Source organism: Pimephales promelas, chromosome 14, assembly GCF_988280905.1.
Source record: "Pimephales promelas chromosome 14, fPimPro1.hap1.1, whole genome shotgun sequence".
NCBI classification, from domain to species: Eukaryota; Metazoa; Chordata; class Actinopteri; order Cypriniformes; family Leuciscidae; genus Pimephales; species Pimephales promelas.
The window spans coordinates 15,256,690-15,268,728 of NC_142782.1; the positions used below are offsets into that span (position 1 = coordinate 15,256,690).

Below are 12,039 nucleotides of genomic sequence, written 5' to 3' on the forward strand. Positions count from 1 at the left end.
TGCTTCAATATCTGACGCTTTAGGCGCCCTTTAGCGTCAGTTAGATGACGCCCTAGGATCGCGTGTACCCTACCCCCACCCCACACCTAAACCTAACCGCGTCCTCTAACAGACGCTTTCCTTTAGCGTCAGTTAGATGACGCCGTAGGATCGCGTCATGTAAGTGACGCTAAAGGGCGCCTAAAACGTCAAATATTTAAGCATGGTCAAAGGTGACGCCTTGGGGTGAGAATGCGTTGGCACATGGCACCCTTTATCGTTAATATAACACGCGAACCCAAGACGTTATAAATCATTTAGCGTGAATATGACACGCACACCCTACCCCACACCTAAACTTAAGCCCTCACAGCACGTGTTATATTAACGATAACGGGTGCCATGTGCGTAGTATAGCGCCGTTTTGTCATTAGCGTTCTATATGCCGTTAAAGGATGAGAATGCGTTGTAATTGCCTATGAAACTGTATATGGTGCTTAGCTTGAATTAATCAACTACAACTACCACACTCATAAACACCCCCTTCTCATTTATGGGCTGTCCTATGAATGCACAAAGTGACTAACAGGAAAAAAAATTGCTAAAGAAAGAATCTGACTGTGGTCAATTATTTGGATTTTACAGAATTTATGGCTGCCACAGAAACAGATGTGATAGTTTAAGAAACATAAATTCAGTGAGAGCTGTCAAGTCAGAGGGATATTTTCTGAGTGCCATTCTAAAAGATCGCTTACTGCATCTTTAAGGGATACACATGGCCGACATCCTAATATTTTTAATTATGTGTTCAATCTAAAAGGAGAAAAGCTTTTTGAGGTCTGTACAAGTGATGTTATATTCTTAAGTTTTGAGCATCTCAAAATCTTCTGTGACGTTATGTTTCTCTCTTTAAATTTGTGAATTCCGCCCTCTAGAACATTCATCCTTTTAAGACCATTCGGTTAATTGTGAAAACATTCATTCTCTATGACCTCATATCTCTGTGGCTACAACTTTATCAAAGTTCAGGTCCGAGCTATGGCTGTCTATGTCCATCTCTGTCCGGCTATCCATCTCAGCCGTTAGCTCCTTCAGAATCTTCTCCAGGTCCTTGTTCTTTCTGTACATCTGCAAATAATTGTACTGCAACTGCTTTTGGTATTTGATTACTTTGTCTTTCTCTTTGTTCCAAGTTTGTCTCTCTTGCTGGAAGCTATTCATCATCTTATGTTTCTTTTGCTTCTCCTCCTTCAGTTCCCCTCTCAGCCTTTCTATTTCCTTGTGTAGGGTATCCAAGCCAGTGGTCCCTCCATTATGATGAAGTATTTTACTGGCACCAGTTCCCTCCTGGGATTTTGATTTGTCTTGACTAGCACCAAAGGCCTCCATCCGAGCTTGGCTTATCTTAAGTTGCAGCTGTTTCTCCTCAACCTTGGCTCTCATGGTCATTAGCTTCTGTTGCTCCTCTTTGGCCAATGCCAGGTCCTGCTTCATGCCCTTGATGTCTGTTTCCAGCATGTTCACCTTCTCCCTGAGGAGGTCAGCCTCATTCTTCTTTCTTTGAAACTCATTCTTAGATACCTTTTAAAAAAAAAAAAAAAAAAAAAACAGATATCAAAGTAAGTCATATGTAAGTACAGGATGCAGTAGCAATTGCAATCTAATGTCAACGAACACATACCTCGACCTCAGCGCACCGCTGGTGAAGAGCTTCCTCATACCCCTTGATCTTCTGTTCCAGTTCTTCCATTTTGCATTTGGAGTCCTTCAGAGAAGCTTTGAGACTGACAATCTCACTGAGTTTGTTCCCAACATCGGCTTGGGAGTCCCTAAGTTGCTGCTTCAGCAGAGAAATCTCACCTGACTTCTGGCACACCTACAAATGAAACATAGGATGAAAAAAATGCATAGATGTGATTAGTTTTTTGTAATTTACAATTTAGCTCTTTCCCCTGATTATCCCAATATTTAGAATAGTACTAAATTTAGACATACTGTATCAAACATAGATCACATTCAGTGTATCCATTTGTCACTAAACCACTTATAGACTATATTAGGTTTAATAGACTGACCTCCCACTGAGTCTCTTCTAGTGTAGGTACAAGGTTTCTCTGGCTCTCATAGATTCGAAGTCGGCTTTCTGCAGTGTCCCTGTCACGATTTAGCTGGTCCACTTCCTCCTGCAGACGTTCCTTGTCCTGTTGAAGTTGTATCACCTGAAGTTGCAATAACTGTTGGGCTCTCAAAGCCCTCTGGGACACCTGCAGTTATACACACAAAAGGTGAATAGGGTGCTTGATTGACTATAAAGGTAAGGTAAGGTACACTTACTGGTTTTGGATTAACACCATACATATTCACATTTCCTTCAAATCTATAAATATTGTAAACAACTTACTTGACGAAGTTTTGTAGAACAGCGTTGTTTCAACCCTTCCATCTCCTCTGCACAGTAGCGTTGCTTCTCCTCAAATAGCTGACATGTGTCTGACTCCTTATCCTCAAGGCTCGTTTGTAACTCTGCCAGCTCAGTTTCACGTTCTAGAAGTTTGTGCTCCAGCTGATGTATTAGTGATTCATTCATTGAAATTGGTGATCGGACACAGCCCCCAGAGGCTGATGGTTTTGTTGGATTTTGCTCTGAAATTGTAAATCTGTGTTCAAGAATCTGCTCTTGGTTTCCAGAGAAATCAATCTTTTGCTCCGTGGATGAGACTGTCAGTGCTGCAGCAGTTATTTCTCTGTTCAAACTTATTGCAGCTGCCACACTTTCGCTGAGGACACCAATGGATCTTGTGTTGCCATTTGTGGACTCGCCACTTCTGTTTGTTTCACAAAATCCATCGGCCCAACTGTTTCCGTTAGTCCCACTACACATCCTACTAGATCCAGAGTTTCCATTCATTCCAACTACAGCCCCCTGTTGGTTCTGAGATGTTTCCATGTTTTGGCCAAGGCCTCCATGGCGCACCATGTGATTAGTTGAAGTGCTTAGGTTGTCCATCTGGCTGCTGCCACTGGTGCTGTGGGTGGGCAGGCTGGACATAGAGTTCCTTCCAGAGTCAGAGAAGGTACCAGAATTTGTCTCCAACTTGGGGTCCTGAAGATCTTTGAGCCTGTCTATGGGACTAATTCTCTTGCCCAGGATAGTGCTCAAGTTGTTATGAGTCTCCACCAAGGAACTGCTGCTTCGAGGAAGAACAGGTTTAAAGGCGGTCGGCCGAATCAAAGCGTTCTCTACACTCTAAATGAGAGGGGACAAAAAAGAAAAATATCCGATGAGTGTTTTTGAGATTTAAAGTGCACAACAACCAACTGACCATTCATGAAGCTCATGTTTAAGGCAGGACACTATCCATCTTAAAACCTATTGATCAGATGCTCTCAAAGTAATTACTCTCATAACTACCAAGACATTACAACAAAACATTTAGCATAAATGATTGATCAACAAGGCAATCTCAACAATACTTCCTTCCTTTCTTAATCTTCTATTTTTCCCAGTCATTTTCTCTTCCATATGGTAGTATGTTTGCCCTGCTAGTTTAGCATTAACTTCCTAGTAGAACTCGGTTTATTTTCCTAGCTAGATCCTTCATAAATGAGGCTATTCAGGGAAAGAGCAGGTTGCCTGCTTGCAAGTGCCACACTGCCATTGGACCGAATCTCTGGAGAGATCAAGGCATTCTTACCTCGTCAATCTGTGGGTTTAATTAAATGGAGCAGACAATGCTAAGCTCTTAGTGAAAGTGTCAGGGTCTGGTGGGGATTACTTTACATCAACTATATTTGACTGTTGTTTGATTTTGTGTGATAACAATGGCTAGGGGGATGGGCCATCTTTTGGGGTTGGCTGCTTTAATGTGAACTAAGCAGACATTTCGATTTTTACTGCTTTATAAACGGAATTGTTTACGGACATTTATAGGATAGAAATACTTCCTTAATATACAACGATATAAGCACTGAAGAAAATAAACTTTGGAGGATATGTTATTTTGGCAATAAAAAATGAACTCAAGCCTTGGTTTGTTTGTTTACTTTCTGGCTAACTCCAGTTCTGTTACCTTTTCTAGTTTTCCAGACAGCGGAACTAATTCTGGTGGCCCTCTTCTCCTGTCCACCTCATTGTCCATTTCAGCTGTTCTTCCTTGACAGTCTTCAGCTGTATTAATGTTATGGTGAGCAGCTCTGGGCTTGTTGCTGACCTTGATGTAAAAGAAGTCGTCATTTTTGCCTGAATGATAGCTGACTTTTGAGTTGTTGTTGGTGGCGCAATGGTCCTGAGAGAAGCCATACTTCAGAAGGCCGTCCAAGCTACGGCCTTTTTTCTTAGACTGAAGCCCCTTTTTGAGTTTGTTTTCAGAGGCTTTGCAGTGTTTGCTGTGAAGGCTATGGCCTGATATCAAACTGCTGACACTACCCATGTTTGCTGGGACATCTGGAGAAAGCAGGTGGTGGTCTTGGTGGTGGCAGGTGTGTAATTACAGAATTTTAATGATGGAGGAAGGTCTGATGGGCTCATTGCCTTGTGTGGAGATCCTTCTTATTCCCATTTGGGAAACCTGGTAAAACATGGATTTTAAGAAATGAAGTGAGATGTCTCTTGTTGCCATTATAGCAATATAGCACCAGGGTTGTTGTAATGTTTACTTTACTTAACGTTCACTTGGCAAACAGGTCCTATAAAAACAGGAACTACAGCATGTCTTGCACAATAGGATGCATGGTGCACAATAGGAGTAGACCTATGGCAGTTATCCTGAATATCCTGATTTACAAAATTGAGACCACATTGAACGCATGCTATTAACAAGTAAATAGAATACCCTCCTCTTTGACAAACAAAGCTTGACAATGCTGCAAGCTTGAAATTAGTACTAATAACTAGGTCAAACATCTTTTCATTTTACTTGGTCAGTAGGTCAAAAGACCTGCCAGTTACATTTCCCCCTTCTTATCGGGCTACACACAGTTGAGTATGTTTACATGCACAAGCAAATACCACACCAGGCACAGCAAGCTCACTGTTTGCGGTGCTCGAAATAAAGGCAAAAAATATACATTTTGAATTGGGTTGGGGTTTATTTGAAGGTATCTCTGAAGGGAACTGACTGTGTCCTGAAAAGTTTAAATTCCATTTTCGTTTCCTGTTACCGCCATATAAATTATTGTTTATACGTGCAGTGCTGCTTTGTGTACAGTGGTACCTAAAGATATTGCTGCTGTTCCATAAGCGCCACCTACTGTCAGAGTTTGCCTTTCATCCATTCGGTCATACTGCTTTTTTGTTTTGTGCAGTTGGCTTGTATAGAATCATTTCACAAATCTAAAGTAAGACCATTCAGTTTTTGCTTTAAATCTAGAAATGATACTATCCAATTAAAAACAACAACTGCTAATGCGTTGTGTAGGATCTTTGTTTGGATCATAATTAAAATACAGTGGTTGATTCTAATTTGGCCAGTTTGCCTGTTATAGAGCAAATAAACCAGCGCAGTCTCATCCCAAGACGTCATATAATTGACGTCTTGGGACGTCTTTTGACCATACGTCCGCCGTTTTAGGGTACCCTTTAACGTTGTTTAGATGATGTTATCGGATCCTAAACCTACCCCTAAACCTAACTGACGTTAAAGGTAAAGCGTAAGTTGTATGACGTCCCAGGATCGTCATGTAACTGACGTTAAAGGGTACCCTAAAACGGCGTATGTTGACGTATGGTCAAAAGTTATATGACATCATGGGATGAGACTGTGTTAAATAAACAACAAATAAATCTGCTTAAAGAAAAGAAAAATCAGCAACCGGTATCAAATTTTCTTGTAAAAAAATCAGAATCGGAATTGGACATGAAATATTTGCATCTTTTATTTCTTCAGACAATCATTATTTAGAAAAAAAAGCATTGTTACTTGATGAGGTAGCTTATATATATATACATATGTATAAGGCTTCATATTTTGGAAATAATATTCCAATAAAGGGAACCCGCCTGGGAGACTGGACCTGTCAGCCACCTCACAACAGTTACAGAGTACCAAAGGTCTGTTTCCAGCTAATCAACCTTCTTTTATGATTCATATGTGCCTAAAGCATATAATACACATCCATAATCAACACATCATGCCTTCCATCTGTCTTTCAGAGCAGATAGGAAGGGGCTTTATGAACAAAAGACCTGCCACCATCGTCACACGTGGCTTTGTATAACTGTCCTGATATGTTAAAGACTTATTAGCTAGAAAGAACAGAGCAAATATGCCAGCTGTTTTTTTTAATTATTAATATCACATTATGAAATCATGCATTACAAAGAAATTGTTTCTTTTTATGTTATTTTGTGCTGCCTTGTAGCTGCTTTTAGATAAGAAAATTATATATGCAACCACATACTTGTGTTTGTTGTCTCTCTATATTCCAACCGTAAGTTTCCTTGTTGCATGACATTTCAAAATCAAATATAAAACGGTATAGAGGCATATTAATGACTTCTTAAACACTGATTCAACTGTTTATACTGGCAGAAGGATGATATTCCAGACAACTCAATTATCATTCATGTGGCTTTATTTAGCATATGCAGTGATTTATATAAGGTTATTTGATACTACTTTTGGATTAAACATCTGTTTCAGCAGAAGGACTTAATAGCTTCAGGCAGCCCTTTGGCGGTCCCCTCCAATGAAAAGCGACCTCATCAGAGTCTTTGTTTAAGAGCGTAACACATATTTTGTCCTCGAGTCATGCCAACCTATGATGTAATGCTAATACTCTTCTTTTATACAGCACTGCAAATTAATCATAATGCTTGACATTATCATCAGTTCACACATTCTCACAACACGTAATACACACTTAAAAAAAAAAAGAGTAAAACAACTCCCATAAATCACTGGAACAAACAAACTGTTTTTGCCAATTCACAGAGGGAAGTATTTTTGTTGTGATGAGTTTGCACTTTTCATTTATGAAGATAAATACTTCTAAATAATCTATACACACTGCATATTTATATGAACGCATTTTTTTCATTTAAAAGGTACAGCAAAAGTCAAGTCAGACATTGCATTGTGTTTTGACACATGCACATACATCACTTCCCACCATGTGCTGCAGGTAAACAATCTCAGTTGGACCGTCTCAATATCCGTCTGGCTTTAGTAACCCAAAAATCACCTCTTATTACTCCATGATTATGTTCAAGTTCAAAGGCTTACTAGAATAAAATAGATGACATAATGACACTTACTCTTCGAACAAATAAATCCACAGACACCGCGTTGTCAAATCTGAATCAAATCTCCTTCGCATGCTCTCCGTGGTGAGTAAGAATGTGTTTGTCCTTGAGTGAACCACTGAATACTATATAGACTGCCTGTAGACAAAAGTCTACCACGCACAGTGGGCGGATCTTATCACCACAGTTTTTTTCCCCTCCATATCTTTTTTTGGAATAACCAACATGTAAATGTTGCTGGGAGACGGGACCCCAGTGTCCCCTGGGGTCCCCTGGGGGAAAGAGGGGGCAGAGACCATTACACCTCTTTACATAAGACGTGTGCCGCTAAAGAGATTAACTCACTGCTGCTCACAATGAGCTCCAAGCCCCCCTCTGTCAATTTCACTTTCACTCCCGCTCTTTCTCTGTCATACACACTAACACTAACATAATTAAAATACACAAACAAATATGCAAGTTTAAGCAGCTCTTGTGAATCTCACTGACTCGCTCGTTTAGTATTGGTTATCTTTCACAGTTTGTTTTTTACAAACACACACACACTTTTCCCAGTTGGCTCTCTTTGCTGCCCTCCCCTCCTCTCCAAACTGCCCTGCACCCACTCTGAACAAACACCCCTCCTGGAAAAGAAAGAAGAGCTTGATGTTCCCTCCCTCCGTCTGTGTCTTTGTCCACTGAAGTGTGCCTGTTTTGTGTGAGGTTCAGTGAACTCGAACATTTATTTAAGCTGAGTGCTACATTTACACCATAAAATAAACGACTCTCTAACTACCTCTCAAAAAAGAAGTGTGTGTAAGCTTGTTTCTGCCACAGAATAAAACAAGCTAATTGCGACCTTTTTATATCACAGTTCCGATTTTTTCCCCCCTCAGAATTGCCTAATATAAACTCGCAATTGTGAGTTAGAAAGTCAGATTTGCTTGAAATATGTGTTATAAAGCCAGAATAGCAAGATATAAACTGTTATATTCTCACTTTATAACTTGCAATTGTGAGAAAAAAGTCAGAATAGTCAGACTGATCTCATGAAGAGACTCATCTCATGATTTTTGGCGTGCTATCAAGACGCATAATCACTTTTCAGCGTGTTTATGAACGCCGTTGACTTAACGTTATTACTGTATATATTATAACATATGTATTATATGTATTGTATAACATATACACTGTATATATTATATATAACGTTATATTTATAATAAATATATGACTTACCTCAAACCTGTCCCTAAACCTAACCGTCACTGGGGTTAATGGCATTTATGACTGTTCCCTTACCATCCTAGGAAAAAAAAAAGATCACTCCCCAGATGTACGTCTACATTTTGCATTGTTTCGTGCGGACATTTGACGGCGTGTACAGACACGCTGAATCACTTGGACGTTAATGGCATAGACATACACGCGGATAGCTCAAAATGCGTAGAGATAACACGCCATTTGACTCGAAAGTGGCGTGTATGTTTACGAAAAAGTCATGATGTCATGTTGCAATAGTGAGAAAAAGTTGCAATTATCTTTTAAATTGTTTTATTCCATGGCAGAAACTAGCTTCAATAGAAGTGTTTCCATAATGTGAAGAGTGTATCTTTTTGTGCAGACGTATTTTCAAAATAAACTTTAATATTCCAAAGCAACTGAGTATTTTAATAACCTCCAAAAGCAGTTGAACATATGTTTAAGTGACCCTCTTGATACTTTCATATTGGAGTAGTCAAACGCAAGTGGCCCTTGTAAGCAGTCTAAATAGTATTTTTGTTTTGTTTTCCTGAAAGAAATATATAAATTACTATTAATTAAAATAAAAGTGATTGTTTTAGAGTAAATGTAGTACATAATCTATCTAAAACAATTCTTATTTGTAATATAAAAGGTAAACAATGTAAGAAATATTCTCTGAATTTTTTTTTTTAAATTCATATCATGTTTTACTTGAAAACAAGAAAAAAAGACCTTTATAAGAATACTCACTTCTGTGTTATTTATAGATTTCTTGTACAAAACAAATTCAATTCAGCACATTCGTTTTTAAGTCCTCTTGCTAGGTCTGCATCTGGATTTTATTTTTGTGACTTTTTAAGAAATTATCATAAGCATTTTCTCCAGCAATTGTTCTAAAGTCGTCACATAACTTTCTGAAAATGATAAAAATATCTAAGAGTTCACTCAAAATGTCATAACCACTGCACAGCTATTGCTCTTCACCGAAGTTTTTGCATCTGTGTACATTCACCTGAAGCGCAAATTCAGCACCGCAGGGACCAGAACAAAGAAGGCAGACTTTCAGATAATCAATCTGACTGTGAAACTCTATCCCAACTCTGCGGATGCATCCCTTTTGTCCAAAACACCAAGGCTGGACGAGTTGCGTTGTTTGGAGGGAATGTTAGATTTCGAGTTAACAAAACACTTTCGATGCTAATTGAATAATTGTGAAAAAAATAGGATTACTGATTTGTCAAATCCTTTCCAAGTATTCATTTCATTGCACACTGACAAGATGTTGTTTTGGGGGTGAAGTTTGATTTGGCAAGATGGCAGCAGAAGGCATGGTATTGATTCTTCAGTTGCTCTTTGTAAGTGCTTAGTAGAGGGATCAATGCAATCAATATGTAAAAACAGGCCATAGTCGTGGACAATGGGACTGGCACATTTGCAAGTGTGCGAGGAATCAAAGGTCGGCCAGTCTACGGCTGTGGACCCTTGGGACAGGGGGCACAGACAGCACATTGAATACGTTTCTTTAAATTATGAATGTGGATTTAAGTGTCTAGGAGTTCCCAGAGGAGTTGTTGTTTAATATGGTACCTTGCAATGAAATTGAGATGGGCAGCAGTGTAATAATAAGATATGCTTATATGCATAATGTCATTGTCCCTTATTGGTCAGTTCAGAGTAGGGCCAATTTTGATTTATGACATCTTCAGTTGGATGCAGTTCTGACTCTCACTCAGGACAACTGATGCCATGTGCCAGATGACTGTTTTGAACAAAAAAGGAAAGTTCTGACTGACTAAGGGGCCAATTAACAACACAATTTTCAACTAAAAACTTTTGAAAGTTGTAATGAAATCATATTTTACCATTCATATTTTTATATTGTAGTGTTTATTATAAATAATTGATCTGTGCACTTTTTTTTTTTTTTTAAATTAATGTACCCTTATAATCTTTAATCAGATACGTTTCCCCCCCCTCGAAATGACTTCTCTTCTCTTCTGGTCAAAAACTATTACTGGAGGGTGTGGGTATTGGGGTCTGTCTCGTTTCTGGCCCGCCTCTCAAAAACCAGCAAATATGGTGTTTAGGTGCATTTTTGGCTGCGCTCCTCACGTCTTCTTTCCTATCCCTAAACAACCTCGTCATTGTGCCCGCTGGCTCGAATTCCTGCATTTCGAAAAAGGAGGAATAACAGTAAAGTCTATGTGCAAGGGTGAACTAGACTATCAGCTGCTTTATCTTGCCTACATTTTTTTTTTTTTGGATTGGCTTCATTGGACACATGTCACAATAAGGACAAAATCACAAATTCCATTTCATGATGACTGTGTTTTGGCCATTCATTTACATGTGTGTTGGGGCCCCCAACTTGGGGGTCTGAAAATGCAAACGTTGGAAATAACGCTCATGCGTATTACATATTCAATATACTACATGTGCAGTGTTTCTTTACAAAGTGATATCGCCAACTACTGGCCTAGCATGAATAATACAGCATTTTTAGAAGTTTTGGTGGATCCGTGTGAAAAGGGATTGTTTGACAACATTGTAAGGCAAACCTTTTCTGATTTAAGTTCACAGTTGTCGTGTAGTGCGTTTTTAAACAATTTTTAAAACTTAAAATAATTTGTATTATTATTTTCTTTTACTATTATTTTATTACATAATATATTTAGTTTTTATTATAATGTAGTTTGGTTTTAAATTGTTTATAATTTAAAAATCTATTTATAATGATTTTTTATTTATTTATTTACTGAGTTTATAATTATGATGGCTTAAAATGCGGTTTCCGGAAAGCAGCCTACTCATGTGGGACTGACCTGTGGTTCCCATTCAGGGAACTTCGAGCTGCGTGTAAACGCCGTGGGAACGCCTCTGCGTGACGAGTCATGAAGCACGTATGAAATCTGTCCAATGGCGAGACGGAACGTCATAGGCGGGGTGACGTATCGACCAGGAAACTATAAAGCATCCCCGAAACACAAGCGCAACAGCTTCTGAGTCTTCACAAGCGCTCTATGTATGAATATTGTCTGTCTGTCTGATATTGTATATATATATATATTGGAAAATATGGCGAGCAAACAACAGCAGAATTTCAGAAAGTGTGTTCATCCCTGCCCTCGCTTCATCACGGGTGGGGATACACACGATCTGTGTGTTGTTTGTTTGGGAGTGCAGCATGCTCAGTCGGCTCTCGAGGGGGCCGGCTGTGAGCACTGCGAGTGTCTGTCCATGAAGACACTTCGCTCCCGCCGGGCACTCTTCGAGGAGAGTGGTTCGGTGCGCGCTCCCCGCGGCTCGGGTCCCGCTGCTGCCGAGGCACAGCGAAGGCTTGCGTCGTGGGGTTCGCAGATGGATCTATCAGCGGGGATTGAGACGGGCCCCGCCCTTTCTCTGCCCTTACCTGGTAGATCCAGTGCCTCAGTTCTCGCTGCGGGGGTCCGCGTTGCGGTTTCTCCTGCCCGGGCTGAGGCGCCATCACTTCAATTATCCAGTTCTGAGGAGCTGGATGTTGAAAGTGTGGATGCAGAGTCTATGGACTCAGTGGAGATCGGGGACTCGCCATCCCAGTCTCCCGCGAATGTAGA

At 39.8% G+C, this 12,039-nt stretch overlaps 1 protein-coding gene across 2 annotated transcripts in view; it reads right to left on the reverse strand.

Annotated features, from left to right (window-relative positions):
• Positions 1–431: 431 nt before the first annotated feature.
• Positions 432–12,039, reverse strand: part of lzts1 (leucine zipper, putative tumor suppressor 1) — a 37,095-nt gene continuing 25,487 nt past the window's right edge. Inside the window, exons 1-6 of one of the 2 annotated variants that reach the window (XM_039663467.2) lie at positions 7,235–7,364; positions 4,050–4,547; positions 2,381–3,226; positions 2,055–2,243; positions 1,661–1,855; positions 432–1,560 (exon numbers count right to left, since the gene is read on the reverse strand). In XM_039663467.2, the coding sequence (XP_039519401.2) occupies positions 973–1,560; positions 1,661–1,855; positions 2,055–2,243; positions 2,381–3,226; positions 4,050–4,409 (2,178 nt within the window). In that variant the 5' untranslated portion in view covers positions 4,410–4,547; positions 7,235–7,364 and the 3' untranslated portion in view covers positions 432–972. Of the gene's footprint in view, positions 1,561–1,660; positions 1,856–2,054; positions 2,244–2,380; positions 3,227–4,049; positions 4,548–7,234; positions 7,365–12,039 lie in introns of those variants that run through there. The other variant, XM_039663466.2, reaches the window with a different exon arrangement.